At 38.1% G+C, this 21262-nt stretch overlaps 1 protein-coding gene across 1 annotated transcript in view; it reads right to left on the bottom strand.

Annotated features, from left to right (window-relative positions):
• The window catches only part of LOC139731734 (tyrosine-protein kinase yes-like), a 69652-nt gene that overhangs the window by 44573 nt on the left and 3817 nt on the right, over window positions 1-21262 (bottom strand). Inside the window, exon 2 of the mRNA XM_071642613.1 lies at window positions 20436-20702. Within this exon, the coding sequence (XP_071498714.1) occupies window positions 20436-20634 (199 nt within the window). The 5' untranslated portion in view covers window positions 20635-20702. The remainder of the gene's footprint in view (window positions 1-20435; window positions 20703-21262) is intronic.

Raw genomic sequence — 21262 nt, 5'->3', positions numbered from 1 at the left:
TACATGTACAATGTATACAGTCTTGAGTTTCCAGGGCCCTTAACTCAAGTACGTACACTGCTTAATTATTGTTCACATTTTGTATATTTAAGAATACTTAACATCAATTACACTGGTTCAAATTTTTACTTTGGTTGTTTCTATCCCTAACTCACATTTTAGAACTATATTGAAGCACTAATGCTAGGTTTTTGTTCCAGCTGCAAATGGTAAATTATGGCTTTAATCAGTATATAAACAAAGTATCACATCCCCAAGAAACGCATCATGCATTTCAAGCATGAACATGCCCTTTAAAGAACGGGCGGATTCCAGGCCGCACTTTGATCCCTGAATGAAGCTTAAAACCTTTGATCTGGTCGTTCTGTTTTTCTGTCTCATAAGATAAAGGCCTGTCAGAATTCCTCCTCTCTTGGTAATTATCCAAGAACATGCATTCTTACTTCCTCCTCGTCTTAGATTTAAGGACTCTCTTGCTCTAGAGTACCTCCTTATAACATACTGGGAGTAAGTGTTGACTGCATCTGGTAACAAACATTGTGGTCTTTTGTGAGATGCAGAGGGCTGTAAGTCAACCAGATAATCCATTGTGGACAGACTAATTTTGCTACAGCACGCATTTCCCATAGATCCTGCCCGAGTATACAATGTACTCGGGACTCATCCTAAATGGGTAAAGTGGCCTGCTTCAGTATCAGGGATGCATGGGGCCACCTGTTGAGCCAGATACCTTCTCTGCAATACTGATTTCTTTGATTTTTTTTTTCAAATTACATTCTTTGATTTTGCTCACTCTAATTTTCACCACGGGTTGTTTTTTTTTTCATACATTTTTTTTTTCTTCATGTTTGTCCTTTTGTCAATTTATTTCATTAGTTTTTCTCGGTTTTGTTTTGTTTGGCTCTAACTATGGTATTTTTAAGACCATCGTACCACTGTTATGAAGCCAAACTTCTACAACGACGAACAGTATACCTACATGTACACCACCTATTTGTAATGACAACAAGTTAAAACTTCCTTTTAGTGTAGTGTATACTGTATGTTTCAGGACATGGGTTTACACATCATCACTCTGAAGCAAGCATTTTTTTTTTCAAGTATCTTTTTGATTTCCCTGTTTAACCAGACTTACAATGTATATATCATGCAAGTATTGAAGTACTTCCAAAAAAAAAATGCAACAAAATACAAATAGCACAGCCTTTATTATTCTAAATGTCATGATGTTCTTATATTATTCTTGTAGATTCTTTTCTTGTTTGGAAGGGATGGGGGTTGGGGTCCAAGTTTGGCTTTCATTTATAACATGTCCAAATGCTTTCCAACAATGAAGTCTGGTGAAGATTTTGACTGGAAAACCATACTCAAAGATTTTTCTCCATTTCCAACTTGCTACAACATGTACTTGTAGTGGCTTTCATTAGTCATTGATTTTCTGACTGTACAAATACATGTATACCGTACAATCATTGCTCCTTTTTAATAATGATTGCTGTCAGTAACACACCTTGCCAAATTTTGACTTTTCACTCTGCCACCCACAGTATGTAAATTAGTCTATTTATTACAGTTGTGGCTGATCAGAGGGCAATGCATAGTGACTTGAAGTGTGAAAAGCTACCATAAAATGAGGAATGTCTATCACGCTGAGGGTATTTCATGTGATCCCCCTCCATCCCCCCCCCCCCCATGCATACACTGTACAAAACAGACAATTACACTGTATACCTAACCAACAAAGAAAAAAAAATGGAAACTAAAACACAGTACATAATACACTATCATTTGCTGTCTGTAGATGGTACAATACTCATACATTACCTGAATAATTTCTTTTCTGTGTGGAAGATGAAAATTTACAAGGGAACCTTGTTCAAATGAGGACCTGAAATCCATGACATACGTTGTCATAAAATTCAGGGTACAAAAATAAAGACACATAAAGAGTAGGGCCTGCAAAATCACCTTTCTATGAGAATTTTTGTTAATATATCTTATTAGGTACCACTGTACCAGCATGATAGTAAGGACATGTCATGCAGATACAATGTATGTTATGTTAAAATGTAAATCATGTACAAGGGCAGGCCTACAGAGTGTATTCTTACCCGCAAAATAACAAAGAAGTGAAGTTCAATGACATTGGTCCAGCATAAAGAGAATAATGCTGTTCTCATTGCAAACATTTTGAAATTTGGGTTGTAATCAGGGTTGTCTCTTTTTGATGCAGCGTTCTCACTGTAAAAAATTCAGAACTTTTTGGGTCGTGATTATTTGCGAAGAGCAACCCGCACATGTTATGAATGGTATGCTTACTAGTCTATGTCTCATGGCCAATTTGATATATTGCGGTGCACAGCAACATGGTAATAATAGCAAGGAGAGACATGCGCAGTGCATTGTGGGATACAAAATTTCGACAATTTTTGTGGGCACCGTTCTCACTGCACAACTTCGCATCTTTCCAAAAAAAAAAAAATCACACAAATTTGTGTGATTTAGATGTATCATTTCGATCATGACCCAAATCTCATGCAAAAACAAGTTAATTCTGTTCCCACTGTCAAAATTTAAAATTTACACACGCAGCAATCAGGATTGAGACAATATTATTTTTTTCCTGCAATGAGAATGGCACCCAGTATTGACTTTTAGGGTACGGTAGCCACTCTGTCTAATCTACAGTACAGTAGGACCTCTATCATCTGGCCATGTCGGGACCAACAAATACAACTGTTCACTTCCTAGCATATCATGCTAGGGGTAATACCAATTTACTAATGAAATATTATGATTGCATGGCATCGTCACGTTTCACATTTCATATGATATGTAAATAAGACAAGTTATATGACTGACAATGAGATTAACATTGCTACTCATTGAATACTGCCTCTGCATTGTACTGTAACCACTGCTGTACACTCAGTGCCAGTGACAAGCGCTGCATCAGTCACTGACATTGTCTCACGAACTGATTTAAAATTTACAGTCCGCTGTGATGATTGGAATATTTCCCATCGTGTTTTCGCAAAATAGTGGTTGAACATGTGTTTGTTTTGCATGAGATTTGGCACTGAAAATGCATAAAAACATTTTTTTTCAGAACTGTCAGCCAGTCAATGTCTTGATTTGGAGACTTCGGATAATCGATGGTCGGATAATCGAGGTCCTACTGTACAACTTGTGTACATAACTCAAAGTAAGAGAGGGCTAGTTTGCATTGAAAGTCGTATGGTCATTTACATGGAAAAAGTTCTCCAGCCCATCTCCTCAACCCCCCCCCCCCACACCAATCAATCCTCAACAAACCATACACTCTTGGTTTCAGATCACAAATGAATAATTTACCAAACACCTTTTGTATACCGCATTAAGTGCTACTGATAGCACATACACTTGTATTTGTATTGTTCTATACAATGTAAAAAGTACCTACACATAGTATGCAGCTTGTACGGCTTTACGGGATGTATATCCTGGGAAGAAATAATCTAGCAAATTGGGTAAGACTTACAATCAAACATGAGTAATTATTACTTCTAGTACTCATCTGAGCTGAGTTTTATTTGTATTACTCCTACACCATCCAGGCTTAAAAGTACTGTTTACCTTTGGGAGCAGTGATTTTAAAAAAAAAAATGTTCAAGATATCACATTTGATGCATGATGTGTAGGTCTGTTGTATCATAAAACATCCTACCATATCAAATGTTTGCAATAAAGCCTGAAATATAAGGAGATATCACTATTTTTCTCAATAAACCATAACTGTAGACGGTTTAGTCTGGAAACATTCTTATGATAACTATTGTTCACATTTTGTGTATTAACAATACTTAACATCGATTATATGGATTCAAATTTTTAGTGGTTGTTTCTATCCCAAACTCACATTTTAGAACTATTTTAAAGCACTAATGCTGGGTTTGTGTTTCATCTGCAAATTGTAAATTATGCCTTTAACAGTTCAAATCTTTCATTTACATTGTAGCACTGGCCTTTACAGAGCTCACTGGATTTGTATAGTTATATACATTGTAGATGTACTGTAGTTCTAAACAAAGGAAATTAAACTAGTCGCATTTCCTCTGACATCAGATACAGGAACTTATTGACAGGAATGAAATAAGAACATACAAGGTAGCAGTCCTACAATGAATGCAGCTGAGCAAAAGATTGTATGTAGCACATCAAATTAACAGAGATTTGTTCCTTTTACTTCTGATGAAAAGAAAATGTCATATCATCCTCAAGAGCAGTCAATATTACGATGTATATCAGCCCTTCATTAATTCTCATTTTGTTTTGTTGTTTTTTCTATTTAAGCCAAGTAGCTCTCTGCAATTTCTTGATTTTTATCAAATCCTATTAAACTCTAAAAAAGCACTTACAATCAAACATGAGTAATTATTACTTCTAGTTCTCATCTGAGCTGAGTTTTATTTGTATTACTCCTACACCATCCAGGCTTAAAAGTACTGTTTACCTTTGGGAGCAGTGATTTAAAAAAAAAAAATGTTCAAGATATCACATTTGATGCATGATGTGTAGGTCTGTTGTATCATAAAACATCCTACCATATCAAATGTTTGCAATAAAGCCTGAAATATAAGGAGATATCACTATTTTTCTCAATAAACCATAACTGTAAGACGGTTTAGTCTGGAAACATTCTTATGATAACTATTGTTCACATTTTGTGTATTAACAATACTTAACATCGATTATATGGATTCAAATTTTTAGTGGTTGTTTCTATCCCAAACTCACATTTTAGAACTATTTTAAAGCACTAATGCTGGGTTTGTGTTTCATCTGCAAATTGTAAATTATGCCTTTAACAGTTCAAATCTTTCATTTACATTGTAGCACTGGCCTTTACAGAGCTCACTGGATTTGTATAGTTATATACATTGTAGATGTACTGTAGTTCTAAACAAAGGAAATTAAACTAGTCGCATTTCCTCTGACATCAGATACAGGAACTTATTGACAGGAATGAAATAAGAACATACAAGGTAGCAGTCCTACAATGAATGCAGCTGAGCAAAAGATTGTATGTAGCACATCAAATTAACAGAGATTTGTTCCTTTTACTTCTGATGAAAAGAAAATGTCATATCATCCTCAAGAGCAGTCAATATTACGATGTATATCAGCCCTTCATTAATTCTCATTTTGTTTTGTTGTTTTTTCTATTTAAGCCAAGTAGCTCTCTGCAATTTCTTGATTTTTATCAAATCCTATTAAACTCTAAAAAAGCACTTACAATCAAACATGAGTAATTATTACTTCTAGTTCTCATCTGAGCTGAGTTTCATTTGTATTACTCCTACACCATCTGTAACTAGCATGCTTGAAAAGTGCAAAATTGCATGCTGACAAATTGTAGACATCACATGAATGACAGGTTGAACAAACAGCAATCATGTAAGCATTTCCAGAATTTCCTGGTTTACCATCCTAAAACACATTACTGGAGGCTTTCTTCAGACAAATGAGTCACCTTTTCAGGCAATAATTTCCCATAGTATAGCATTTGCAATTTGCTATGCGTTTTTTATACCAGTGCTACACAAACTATCTTCTGTGGAGCAGATTTATTCCCCAGAAGTGTACAAGATACCATTTGAAATATCATTCATCAACTGAAATTACTGATCAGATTCGAGTTGGAAAATTATTCCCTGCTTTTAAGGAGATGCTACCTTAGAGTTGCTGATTGATAACATTCTAGATAAAGCGTAATTTCTTCCGTTGTTTTGTTAGCCAATGTGTCATTAGCCTGATCAGGACTTTTAGTATGCCGATAGTAAAGGAAACTTCAAGATCAAATACAGAGCATCTAATGTTAAAAGAGATACTGGTATGCATGGAAATCAACACATATATATTCGAATTTCTTTTGCTATACATTGTTTGTTCAACTAAAAAACAAAAACAAAACGAAAGCTTTGATAAGACTTTCAAAAGCAACATGTTTCAGAGAGTTTCAAACTCAAGCAGTCATGAAAAGGACCAATGACCAAACTATATAATTATAATGATATTTTTGTAGGCACACATTCTAAACAACACTGTACATGCACAAATACACTTTTGTACATCTTAATACAATATCAAGGTTCAATCAGGATTCATGTATAAAAATTTGGTTCGATTTCAATCTTTCCTCTTACAAATTTTCAATAGAAGAATGTATGGTTATCATGATACAGGTATGTGCACTTTTTTAATGTACACAATATAAATAGCTACACAATGTAGAAAGAACTGTCCAAATAGAGCAAAGATTGAGGGGGAAAACTTTTGTTTGTTTAATGCAAGCCTGCAGATTGGTTAACAAATATACTAAAGTTTTATGCACACCTTTAAAAGAGAGGTTGTTCCAGACAATCGGAAAGCTTGGCTATGGTTTGCCCAAGGAGGTTCAAGAGAATGGAGTCATAACTGTCTTATTTCCTTTGAACCCATGTTCGCTGCCGCCACTTAAAAATATTTGAAGCATGTGCCAAATTGGATCTGCCATACAGATAGGAAGACAATTGACTCATGTCTCATTGCATAATCATCTGCCACTTTCTAAGGAAGATATGTCTTTCTGATGGTAATTACCTCCGCCAAGGGAGGAGGTTATGTTTTCGTTACCGTTGGTTTGTGTGTTTGTATGTTTGTGTGTTTGTTTGTCCTTGTGCAAAATAACTCAAAAAGCAGTTAACGGATTTGGATGAAACTTGCAGGAAAGGTATAGAATGATACAAGTAACAGATGATTAAATTTTGGTAGTGATCTGAGAATTTTGGGGGAATTTATGAAGGATTTTTTTATATTTTGGCAGGTAGGGTCAATGAACTTGGGAGTTCAGGCTGTGCGTATTTGAGGTTTGCATGCGCGCACTAAAGTGCATGCTCTAGTTTCTGCTAGGGCGAGGCGCGCCGTGCAGCTGAAGGTTTATGACGTATTAAACAAAGGCTTCTATATTGGGAAATTGGGCAATTTTTCAGCATGTATACATTTGTACATTATGAGTGGAAATCACTGATCTCTATGGAAGAGCCCAAAGAGCTTTTCCCCAGTGGTAGAAAGGAGAAAAAATCTCTTTGGGAAGAGCAAGATCATTGGTGGAAAGTAACTGCTTGGCGGAGGTCTGTGCTCTCAGAGTGCTTTTCTAGTTACTTTTTGTGATCCCTACTTATAAAATTATGAAATAGAAATGAAAATTACTCAACTGAGCATGCCCGGATAATATTCAATCTGATGTATACAATGTATCTCTTGATAAAGAATTATACTGAAAGATTACGTCATAACCTCAGTTTAAATTGTTGGAATTACCACAAAATGTAAAAAAAAAAAAGAGGCATTCCAGGAGGGTACACCTTTAAACACTGTCACATGATACAGCTCTGATTCACACTTTTGCACACATGCCTGGATGGGATTGACTTTTGTTTCATAAGCTTTATCATTAAGTGAGATTTCATCTAATTTAATAAATCAACAAGCAAAATACAACCAACATTTATGTTAGCGTTCAAAATGAATTTTCTAATTGCTCAGCAAGACGGCGGCATTGAACCCCCGATCATCAAAGGGACAAATGCATCCGTGGAATTCTTTTGTAAATCAATAGAAAACCAACAACTGTTTGAATATTTACAGCCAGATGGAGCTCCATAGGCCTCTTAAACCTCCTTGGTTTGCCCAAAGTTTAACACAGCAATGAATAATGCACACAAACTGGATTTATTGCAATGCATTATAAAATGGGTTCAAGAATGTAGCCAATAGGAAGCGCTGAAATGAGACACACCTCCTTCCTTTACTTCAGTACAACTGCACTGCCTGTAATCCTATGGCAGATTGCCGATCGTCTGTGCGCGCGGCGGCTCCTTTGATGAATTGCATGCATACGCGTACGCGCTGTCAATCCTGTAAACAACTTCTAGTTCGGGCTGCCGGCCGGCCGGCCTGTCTTCCCTTGTGCATAACATATGTGGCGTACGTACGAATACTGTACAATTGTATATTACGTACACTTTGTACAGTACAGTAGACCAAGCGTTATGGGACCGGACGCGTACATGGAGTCACTTTGAAGAGCAAATCCAACGATTTAGCAGGTTAATTCTCACGCCATTTTCAGAGTATGTTGTCTAGTAGGCCTATATGAGGAGTCTATATCAAGTCTTTAAGGTAAAGGGTGCATATTCTATGTAAAATAAGTAAGTTTTCATGTGGGTGTCCGGAAACCCAACCCCCCATTATACTTATACTGTATGTGCGGGACTTCCGCGAGTGCGACGTGTGTAAAAGTTTGGGACGAACATCTTCGGACGTCTTGACCCACAAAGGTACGTGAAAAACGCTGAAAAATGATGTTAGTTTTCGAATTTTCGACCCATTTTATAAAACAAATGATGCACAGGATTATTTCGTGGCGTTAGTGTAGGCGTAGCTCACTCTCGGGTATTTACAATGTAGTGCAACATGCACTCGGCTTCGCCTCGTGCATGTTTCACAATTGTAAATACCCTCGAGTGCACTACGCCTACACTAACGCACTCTATCCTGTGCATCATTTGTATATCAACAGATGGATGGACTGGATTCTCACTAGTTCAGCAGAAGAAAAAAAATACCGGTATTCATAGTGCACATTTCAATTTGAATGCATTTGATAATAAACCAGCCTTGGATTGCTGACAATGTTTTAATAGTCACTGACAAAATATGGAACCCAGAAAGAGGAAGTGCATGCACTTTTTATAGTACGAGACTAGGGCAAACTGTACATTGGACATTGAGACTCTGTATCACATTGTTCATTGTACACTGAGACTCTATATCACATTGACTCCATAGCCTGCAGAGCTCTGTCAACAAGAACCTCTGACTGAATTGTGGGGTGTACCCACACACTCTGAAAGCAGGATAAGAAGGAGCCCAGATTTAAAGTGCCCCCCTTGCATCAACAGACCATGACAGTGAAATGAAAGAATAGACAAATAGGATTTGAATTGATTTTGTTGAGGAGCAGACAAGTGGTAGTATACATGTACAGCTGTAGTAGATACAGATAATTGTACAGTTGTACATGAATACATACACAATGTACTGTACTATTGGGATGGGCTTGGTTCAAGGTTCAGGTTTAATAAGGACGGCTCTCAGTTTTTTCCTTGGAGCTGAGAGCTGTCCCGCAATGTCAGAAGTGACATAATTCTTCCCCTTTCTATTTCACTGAAAGATTTAAAGTTTGATGCAGGGATGCTCATAGAAGTTTTGAAATTGTAAATTAAGTCCAACTTCAATTTACCCGTACATGTCCAGACTGATGGTCATCGGGATAAGTGATAGGGCTGGATAAGCAAGACATGCCTCACGAACAACACTTTTTGGTAAGTTGTTTTGGGGATGTAAACATGAAATATTGTCAATCTCATATTACTACAACCATTTCCATGATACAATTTGTATTTGCAGGTTTCATTATTCAAATCATGCTGAAATGAAATAAAATAGGTGAATGAAAAATTCTTTTTCTCCTTTTTGTGTGTCATTGTTTTGGTGAGTGTGCCGACAAGCAATAATCAAACCCCTCTTTCTTCCATCTTCCTAAAAGACCATCACGAGAGCAGCATACCCTTCGTTTTTAATATACAATGTTCACCTATAAACAAATGTAGCTATCCGATTGGTTGATTGCCCATCACATGATATTCAGTTAAAAGTTCCACTGCATGCTCGTAGAATAGAGCGCCTCTATCTTTCAGCTTGTACGAAATCTTGTACCATCGCACTCATGACCATTAACTATTTTTATACTCGCAGAAGCATTGCAGAAAGCAAAGCCGAAAGACTATGATACTCTTTGGATTGATTTCCACACTGAAATTCTGATCTGATAATGAACATTTAAAGAGAATGGCCCTCAAAATACATCTGTACAAGTGCCCTCATTCTCACTCTATCAGCAATTGTTATGGAATTTTGAACAAGAACAAGAGTCCCATAAAAATCCATCAAACAATGCTCAATGCCTGACGACATTTGTAGTCTCCGACATGTTTGCTGAAACATGTACACTGTATACTCTTCCCATGAGACTCTGCGTACCTAACAGAGCATACCATTTCTGCAACATGTTGAACAGAACAGTAATGGTGGGTGGTGTCGGGGGATCCAACCACACACTACAAATACAAGACCAAAATCAAAGATTTTCAAACACCTCTCATCCTCTTATTTTGCCATGTACCACTGTCTGAATATACATTATGGCAGAGTACTGCATAATCGACGAACAAGTTTGGGGATTTCTTGAATACAAAAGAACCATACATTAGGCCTACATTGTAAACATACAATGTAGCATCAAAAGAGTTGTTAGTTTTCTGGTTCTCAGTCTCTTGAATGACACACTATATTTGTAATATGTGCACATTGGTAATTGTAGGCCAGTGGTACCATAAACATTACACAAATTGAACACAAATGTGTTCTGTGTTATCAAGTCATACAAATTGTCCCAAGTACGAGTGTGCCCCCAGGTTCTGTAAAACTGCATAACATGTACAGTTGTATAATCACTTTGTGTGAGCAAGAGCAATGCAGAAACCATGGAGGTGGAACCTTCCTGCTAAAACTGATTGGTGCAGTACTAGCGTAAAAATGAAACATGCAGTATTCATGAGGCAAAATCTATGGCTGGTAAGTGTTTGCTGATATGGGGAAAATTTTCACAATGGGTGGAAATTCGAGTATCGTAGACCTGTCTTATAAATCATGATACATGTACATGTAACAGGAAATAATGCACAGTTCGCCATGTCATGGTGAGGCAGCTACATTTTGTATGTACATGTTGTATGAGGATATTGTATACGCAATAGTGAGTCTAAATTTTCGTGAACTGGAACTTCCCGACAATTTCGCGAGTGGTTAAATTCGCGATCATGGAGTCCTGTACCGAATGGAGAAATGTATACGGCGCATTTCACTTTCATAGCTTGATCAGAGTCAATATTTTCATATCTTTAATTTCGTGAATAGCACCTGACTCGCTAAATTCGTGAAAATAAAAACCTTGTGAAATATTTGGCGTATAAACAGTATTCACTGTGATGCAAAAGCACACTTGAGACAATGTTCCTTACATGCACTGCATCACCCAAAACACTCTTACAACAGAGCATTCAGGTAGAACATGGATGTTGCATACACTTCCACAAATATTACTAGACTAAATTGCACTATGTACTTCCACTGCTTCATCCTTCTCCTTTATTGTTTTTTTTTTTTACTTTTTTTCTTTCTCATTCTTATCCTTCCCGCCAGCATGGCAATACATGATGGACACAGTAACTTTCACACCAAATCCTTTTAGTTCCTGTACTGCTTTGAACAAGATTTACATGAAAATAACAGAAGAGAAACACATCCACCCACCAGAGTCCTATTTGTTTCCCCAGCAAAGGAAGGAAAGTGTGGTATCACAACTGAGCGGTAGTGTTGCCAAGGTCGACCAAAGTTTATGTACGTTGAAGGATATTTCCAATGATATGTACATGTACACTACAATGGGAGCATGAATCCTTCATTGCCCGTGTATGCCCATGTGCTATGTGTATGGTGGAGCACATAAAAGTTTATGTTGTAACTCAGTGCCAACCTGGCAATGGTGAAATTACTTTGAAAGTCATAGTAATTAATCATAATATGAAATCACAAGTTCAAATTACTGTAAACGTGGAAATTTTCGCGGTACATTAATTTTCGCGGATTTCGCGCTACGTTCGGCTAGCGCGAATTCAAAAACGCGCGAATATATCTTCACAATTTGCTATGCACATTTTGAACGGATGAACTGTGTGCGCTTCATCGATGATATTGCTACGTAGTACAATGTACAGGCATGTTTACGCTACTACAGTACGCGCAATAGAAAATGCCCAACGAAAGTGCGTCCAAATTTCGTCCCAACGCTTTTTTCGTTGTTGATTTCGTCGGGGACGTTTTCAACGCTTTTTGCGTCCAGACTTCATGGACGGATTTTGGACGAATTCAACGAATTCAACGAAATCCCCGAACGCTTTTCCGAAGCTGTGGACGCTTTCAACGCTTTCGACGCTTTCAACCCTTTCAACGCTTTCACAACCCTCTGTACACATCACACACACAGCTACACTGTATACAAAGTTAGCTCGAATCGCGAATCGCTAGCTCTCCCTTCGTCGAAGTTGTCTAGGTTTCCCGTCCATTTCTCTCATTTTCTCTCTTTTGCTTTCGTATCATTGTATCCCTTTCTTTTCAGAGTACAATCATACTTCTGAGAGTTTAGTTTTCTCATTTTTATTAAGTGATTACCTTGTTTGCAACAATTTGGGGTGAGTTTTTGTTCGAGTGTTTGTTGAGTTTTTCGATTGAACGATTTGTCGATTATCTTCGTGTGTGCGAGGACATCGTACCCACTCGTTTGTTTCCGTGTAAGTATTTTTACCGTAAAGTGTCTTCATCGTTCGTCTTCACGCATCGGGTTTTCACCTAGTTTTCCTCATCGTAGTTTTCCACATCCATTTTTTTTTTTCCGGTGCAAGATACTCTGTGTATTTTCTGCTACGGTAAAATGCCATCGTCGATAGTTTTTGTGTATTCATCGTAGTTTTCCACGTCCATTTCATTTTTGTGTGCCAGATGTGTAGCTAGGTCTGCGATGTCTGAATCGTTTACAGGTTTGTTTTGAGAGGGATTTTGAGGGTTTCGCGGTGGATGAGATTGACTGGAATGATAGTGATAATAATAATGATTCTACTATCTAGTGGTGTTGATATACGAGCTCTTTTGATGATGCAATTTATTTCGTGTGACCGACCATCATGATGTTGGCGATGACGAGTACGAAACGAGTAGCCTACACATGTACAATGTAGGCCTGTAAGACGAGAGTGACACTGACGACATGGCCTGGCCCTGGGGGGCGGTTTTAGTGTTGGCTCGCTCGATCGTGCACTGGAGTGGTCTAGAGACCTGCATTTTATTTTTTCATTTAATTGTATCCTTTTGCCTTTTTCACTCTGGTTTACTGCTACCAAAATTTATGTCTCTGAAGAAACTCAACCAGAAGTTAGACAATATGTTTGCACATCAAGCCCAAGTCTGTCAATTGCGATGTTCCTACTCCTTTTTAACTCGAAATCCCATTTTCTTTGCTCATTTTTCCACTGATAAATTATTTAGAACTGTACTGCATTTCTGATGAATTGCTTTTGTGTTATATCAAGAGCCTGCTGAGTAGGTGTTTCATTCTATCCTTTCAATTATCTTTCTATCACTTTCTTCTTTGACCCTGGATGGAAAAGAAAAACCCTATCTTGCCATGTAAAGACAGAACACATACCATCATGAAATATCATGACATTACTAAAGTTATAAAAGAAATAGGAAAGCGATGAAAATTCTTGTTTGTAAAATCATAAATCAAAGGTGATTTCATATGAACCAGCTCTTTGAAACGTATTTAATTTGCCTATTGATACTTGCTTTGCAAGTACACTGTATACGTTTTCTCTCCCATGGACTTTGTGTCCCCCTTTTTTTATGTGCTTTAATGATTATTATTCTAGTTTGTTTTGTCAATATCATCATTATTGCTGTATCATTATTACCATACTTTGATATGGTTAATTGCATTTGTTGATTGACTCTCACTTTCATTTCGTTGCCTCCTCTTGGTACTTGTGCAGATCCTTTCTAGGGCTTGCTGTTTGCTCACCCCCCCCCCCCTTTGCTGTTGCTATTTCACTCTTTACCTTTCTTTATCTCTCTGTTGTTCCTTATCTTATTTGATGTTGCCTCCATATTCATCCTTTTCCTTCAATGGTTGCACCCTGGCCCTCACGACTATTACTAACCTTCCCCTGCCTTTTGTCTGTCCATCCTCCTGCTCTAATCCCCCTCCCTTTACCTGTTGGGCTCCTTGCCCATGATATCCTACCCTCTCCTTTTGTTTTCTTTGTTTCGTGTCCCTTGCCTGTTCCTGACTGTTCTTGTTGTGTGAAGTCGCTTTACATGTATGTGGTTGCTTTTTCTGCCTATTTGCCATTTTGCTTCTGACGAAGATTCTGCTATGATCGAAAGCTTAGGTCCCTTTTGACTCTATCCTAAAAACATTCATGTACACTCCCAAAACTTGCTGGGCTGTAGTAATGGAAACTTCATTATCTAGCATGGGAGGGGGAATGCTTTCATTTTCTCAAGAGAGCATTTGTGTGAGAGAATGCAAAACTTGATTGAGTGTTGCCAAGCTGTTTTCAAGCTTCTTCATTTTATTTGATCTTAAGCATAATCACTTTCGTAAGTACATGTACAGTATTACGATTTCTTCTCCCCTGACTGTAATCGGAAAGTTCGCCATAACGATGATCGCTAATGTGTTTGGATGTGCCGATATGGGAAACACGTGGTTCAAAGGAATGCACCATGTGCTACTGCAAGTTTAATGGATAGAATGCGCCATAGGCTTAGTTACGGTAAACAGTTAACGTTCGATGCGAATGATTATTACGTCTTTCAGGATCGAGGAATAATACACACAAAACATGCAAACAAACAAATCCACGAACGAGTGTTGATAACCAAAATTCATATAATGAAAAGTAATAGGCAGTTTTGATGAGCGTGAAATTAATTGTCATAATTTTGCTGTTTAATCGGGTGGTGGCTGCATCACATAGGACATCGCAGTGAATTTGTCTAGGCATATGAGACATTTCATATATTTCTGTGATTGCATTTTTGAGTGATTAATCAATTCCTTTTAACAGTTCGGGAACATATAAATGCATTGTACTTAGATCAAGTACACAATAATCGACGGTTCGATGTATGCGCCTAAAGAAAGGCGAAAGAATCAGAACATCTTTGCAATGATTCCTTTAACTCAACTCACCAGCGAGTTCTTCGATCGATATTAGACCAGTGCGCGCATTCTTTCGACTGGCACCTGGGGTCTGGCACGCACCTGGTTTTGTGGAAATTTCCACAAAGGGAGAGGGTGGGGTTTTTCCAATCCCAAGAGACCGCATTACACAAGAAGACAATCTCGTCGCTTCTATTATTTTCCGTCACTTGTGTTTCCCCCTTATTCTTTGCTAATAATGAACATTTAGGTTGAACTTGATGATGGTTGTTCACACGTGGTTCCTTTTGTTGTGAGGTGTAGGTATTTTCTTTTTTATCATTCTTGGGAGGGGAAAGAAGAGTAAAAGAGGGAAAACTCATTTAAATAAACGAAGGGCACGTACGCTCAACATCCACAGCAAGCCGTCTTTTACATCAGCATCGTTGATTATCATCACCATCATCAGGCATCACTCCGATAATTTTGTCCTTTTCTTATAAACATTTAGAAACATGATCACCATCACTCGAGATAAACACGTAGCAGTGGCAGATCCAGAGGGGGCGCATGAGGCGCACGCCCCCTTTATTTATCGTTAAAAGAAAAAAAAAAAAAAAAAAGTGAAACCAGGAAGTGGCACCAGAAATATTACAGAATTCCTGGATCCGCCCCTGCCTGTACGAAAATAAATGACAACAAACAAAGTATCAACAACCTCCCCGACAACTACATAAACATTACCACAGAGCACACCGAAGCGGCTGGGATCAAACACCCTTCGAAATACTGCAGCAAAGCGGGAAATCACCGTTACTAAAATGCATATGTACACAGTGCGAGGCAATTGAAAGAATTACCTTTAAATATTTCAGAATATAAAGGGAACAAATTAAGTGATATGAAACGAAAGAAATCGTATACCAAACGAGAGGTATGAGAAACGACCTCCAATATTATAGGCCCTTAGCCGCAGCATATCAACAAACATGAGTATAGGCACACAGAATATGCGTGTTTGGGATTCCTCCCTTCTATATTTCTTTCCTGAACTACTAGTATTCCCAATGCCCGAATAAAATAATGACTAGTTTGTTACTCTGATTTCTTCTTCTGAGGTAAGGAAGTTCGTTCATCCGAAAACGAAAGGATTGACACTCCGAAAGTTTGCTAATCGGACAATGCCCCCCCCCCAAAAAAAAAAAACAGCCCACAAAATGCTCGTTAATCAAATTATTGGTTAATAATAGTGAAAGACGATAATAATGATAATAATAATAATAATAATAATAATAATAATAATAATAATAATAATAATAATATAACAAAAGACAGAAATAAAACAATATATGGCCCTATAGCAATTACCCGCAGCATGATTACATTTTCGAATCAACAAACATGGATAGGCACAAGGAATATGCGTGTTTCGGATTCGAAATAACGCCGTAACCATCGGAATAGCGCACCCGTTTTCTTTTTAGGAATAATGAACACCAAGGAAATGAATAAATTATTTCAAACTATAAGAATCCAACGTAATTCTTGCCTTAATGATTTTCCTCCCTTCTATATTTCTTTCCTGAACTATTCCCAATGCCCGAATAAAATAATGACTAGTTTGTTACTCTGAAAGTGGTGTTGTGAGTAAAGGAAGTTCGTTTATCCGAAAACGAAAGGATTGACACTCCGAAGGTTTGCTAATCGAACAATGACAAAAAAAAAAAATAATAATAGATTTTATTTTCACACTAGGTACGAACGTCTGCAAGGTGTAGGGAATTTGCGTGTTACGGAACATTTTATCAGTTTCGCATCAGCGAACTTTACGTGGGTACTACAAAAATGCCTCCCCCCTAAAAAAAAAAAAATTAAAAAAAAGTATTACACCAACACTTGAGCATAACAACAAACAAGAAAGCTAACAAACAAATAAACAACTTAAGATTTAATCTCATTTAGCTGCTTTGAATATTTCACGTTCCGTCTGTATATTATACTTCTTTTCAGAATTATCTCTCGCTTCCCGCTTCACAACTAGGAAATAAACGATGTCATACTACAAGTATATAAGAATTAAACTTATTGTCTTGCTCTAATATAGAATTCATTATTCCAAAAGTTCGTTTATCCGTGAATACAAAAGGCTCGATACTACAGTACTACGAAGGTTTGCTTATCCGACAATAACGCACCTACCCAATCACAAACATTCGTGCATTTTCGGATTATGAATCATAATATAATTTGACTATCACATTTACGAACATCTATACTAGTATTTCGTGTAGGGAAGTCGCGTGTATCTGAACGTTTCATTTTCGTACTAACGAACCTTTATATGGGTGCATGGGTACAACGAACATGACCCTCACCCCCCCCCCAAAAAAAAAAGAAAGAAAGAAAGAAAGAAAGAGCTTAGTCAAACTAAGAATCAGTCAGAATTAGTCGCTTTGAAAATTCCACGTACCGTCTGAATTATCTCTCTGTCCAATAAAGAAATAAACGATATGAAACTAAGAATTAAACTTATTGTCTTGTTTTAAATATATTTTTTTTTTTGCTTTTCTGATTCAATAAAAAAACGGGCAATGTAACGCGCAATTGCTGAAGAAAGAAAATATATTTAATGACCAAATAACGGCGAACAAATCCTTCTAATTTCTTTTTTCCTCTTTTGGGGGTTAATTTTCTTTCTAATACTCAAATGGATTTTACGTACACGCAATTTTAGTGAAACCATTTTCTTTTTGGTCGGCATTCTACGATAAGGTTCCTGTGGGTTCCCGCTCGCCAAAATTGCGTGATTTCTCTTAAATACTATGAACCCGAATGATCTCTGATTGGTAATTTAGTCTATTTCATGATCAACAGTTGTTTATTTTCTGCTTGTAAAAAAAAAAAAAAAAAAAAAAAAAAAAACCACCACGTGAACTACTCGTACTAGTACATCGTACATATCTCTGTTTCGTTCAGCCAGTCTCACCTGCCTGGTTCAGCCCACAGAACGTGGTTCAGGCGAGCGAGCCATGCCATAGCAATGGCGACGCACACACGGCGCACTCGCCTTTCCCACCACGTGCACTTTCCCTGGTTAATACGGTTACATGCAGCCGGCCAGCAGCGTGAAATGTGATGTATCAGGTGACTTACTAAATGCAGTGATAACGGTACCGTACTTACAGCTAGGGTAAGGGAAACTAAAACTTTTACAAATTGCTTCAATGAAAACGGCATCGATATATGTATACATGTTACCATTTTAATATTATCATGTGTATCAGGTGAATTCCACGCCTGTCTACAGTTCTCATTCCGACCGCTGTGCTACTTGCTGAGTCTTGCAGTGTGATTCTTGCCGGCTGGCTAGTGGATGTGGCCACTACACACACGTGTACTAGTATTCCATGTGCGCCTTGGATCACGGACGCTTCTAACGAAATTTGGACGAAACTGCCGAGCTCCGAACACGCATTTTCCGAACGAGCAACGCATTTGCCGAACGGAATTGAGCGGGCGGTCGTGCGTGAAATGCGTCCACAAAGCGTCCACAAAGCGTCAGAATCGTTGCTACTGGATCGATAACGAAAGTTCGTCCAAATTTCGTCCAGATTTCGTTGCTACTGGATCGATAACGAACTTTCGTTGGAAAACGAAATTGACGGAGGCGTTTCTTATTGCGCGTACTGTAGTACTGTGCGAAGAGACGATAGATTGCTGTGTACTGTAGCATGCATGTGTGCACCGCACGCACCGATGCTACATTCCCCCGTGACTACGGTACTACAGTCACAGCTGTACTATGTATTTGAGTGCTTGTACTCGCAGTCGAGCCGCTCGCTACGTCGCTTGTCGTACGCTGGCATAGCAAGCTAGCTATGTAGCAGAGGCTTTGGATGAAAGCAGTGAATGTGTACTACAGTAAAGTAACCTGCTGCGGAGCGCGAATTTAAGAACCCGCGAATACGTTTTCGAGCCGCTCAGCGCGAAAAATTAATCGCGCGAAAATATTGACGTTTACAGTATATTACAATGTAAGTTCTCAGGATGAAGATGGTAGCCCTTGCCAACAGACTATAAAACCCCAATCAATGGACAAGTGTACCCTAAAACTTTAAAGTCTCAGTCATAATCTGGTCATTTCACATTTTTGCCAGTTATCTTATATCATTTTCATTTACAGTAAGGATCCCCATTAAGTTTACCTGATTATTTTCCTTTTGCCTTATCTTACTTTACTTTCTCTGTTACATGAGACTTTTGCTTTGATTCCTCATCCCTAAAACCCAGACCAATCATCTCAGGACAATTTTCTCCAGATACAGTACTATCAATCTCTGGAGCAGTCTGCCACCCTCCCCTCCCCTCCCCCCCCCCCCCCCCCCCAAAAAAAAAAGAAGAAGAAGATGTAGTTGATCTATCATCCCTTAACCTCTAACCCATTGAGGACAGACTGATTTTGCTACAACACGCATTTCCCATAGACACTTGCCCGAGTATACTCGGGACTTGTCCTCAACAGGTTAATAAGACTCAATGACAATAATAACAATAATGATAATAATCATCCTCATCATTATAAATAATATGGTCTTTTTTATTCAGGGTAGCCTCTTCAGTGCTGACACTGCTCTTTCTGAGGGCCTTGCCATTATTAGTTTCCTAGCATTGCCAGGTAACCATACATCCGAGTTGAAAAGGGCATCAAAGATATGCCAGCTCTGGTAGTTACCATGGGATATTTTACTGTTCCTTAGTTTGCATATATTGTTTAGAGCATGTTTTACTCGTGCACATCACATGTATACCCATTTTCATGCCCCAATATTAATGTATATACACTTGTATGCAGGGCTAAATATTAGCAATGGCCTGGTGGCCCCGACCACTAAAAATTGGTGTCCAGCCATCAAATTTCCAAAAAGGCTGTCTCTTGGTGGCCTAATCAGGCAGCTAAAATTCAAAATTATTTTTTTCCCCTTTATTTCAGGCCATCTAAATTTCAAATTCAAATATTTTAGTGACCCAAACAGGTCACCAGAGAGAGAGAAAAAAAAAGTGAGACCTGGAATATGGCTCACTGAAGGAGAACAAATCATAACTGAACAATACTCTCTCAAGGTTGCTGTGAAGTATGAGAAGAGCAAGAATTCCCCTTTCACTACGTACTTGAGGTGAAGGGTGTTTTGTCACATCTTCAGTATAAAGTGACTGACATGACTTGGTTATAAATCTCAGACCAGAAATCCTGGCCCCCGATCATTACAGCCAAAACCAAAACCAGATTCTTAGAAATTTCTGTGGTTATTAATTGAGAATTTAGTGTTACTGAACACATTAATAGCCATGGTTGGTTATGTACCATCATTTTGAGAGAAGGAGAATACAATTTGTGGTCTTTGAACAACGCTGGACAAAAATGTACAAAGTGCGGGAAGTGAATTGAGAAATACAAATCATCACTATGGCTACACGTATGAAGATGTGAGAAATGTGGTTCAGTACATTGACTAGCTGCCCAAAGGCTTACCGTCTTTCTTTGATACGGCAGAGGGGAGGACCATATCCGACCTCCCTTGGTCAAACGATGTTGCCATGGGGGGTGAGAAGTCTGTGAAACCCCTGCTAGGTCCAGCCCCACCTCCTCCATTTAAGTCGAAATTTGCATTGTGTGGTGACTTGGGCTGACCACTGGAAGCGCCCTCATTTCGGCTCTGCAAACATCCCATGATGCTATGGTGTCTTCCTTCCTACCACCTTCTTTGGAGCCCAGCTAGTCAGTGATCATGCCAAAGTTCTGAGATACAACAGACAGAAGGTACAGAAGGGATAGAATGATATCATGAATGAAAACACACAAAAGCAGCATTGGTTCTAGATATCTCTCATACTGCAGTCTTTATCATGAATGGACTGTCTGTTCACTCTTCATTTCAAAAGGAGTGTGAAATGCAATAGCAGTGGCAGGGTTCAAAGCTAGCATCATGTGCCTTCTTGCCTACAGCTAGCCAAACTTCATAAGTCTGGTCAAAATAGCAAGCAATTTGTCTCTTTTTTGATGTGAAAGTTTCATGACAAACAACAAAGTGTAGAACAGTTTTGAGTATTACATTCAATATTCAATATTGGGTTTTTTTTTCTCAATACTAAGATATTTTACAAATACAGTTAATTTACATTTTGTACAGTAAGCTTTTAGGTTACAATCCAATTAGCTTTCAAAGTTACACAAATTGAACACATTTGCGGGCCACCTGAAACAACCTTTGTCTTTTACTGCTCCTTGAATATAGCATTGCTCTATCATCATTACAAGTACTCAATCAAAATGCTTGGTAATCACTCAAAACCTCTAGC

Source organism: Diadema antillarum, unplaced genomic scaffold (genome assembly GCF_040938485.1).
Source record: "Diadema antillarum isolate AM-2024a unplaced genomic scaffold, OU_Dant_1.0 seq00000383_RagTag, whole genome shotgun sequence".
NCBI lineage: Eukaryota > Metazoa > Echinodermata > Echinoidea > Diadematoida > Diadematidae > Diadema > Diadema antillarum.
Note: the sequence above shows the minus strand (reverse complement) of the source record. Positions and strands in the feature narration are given on the sequence as shown.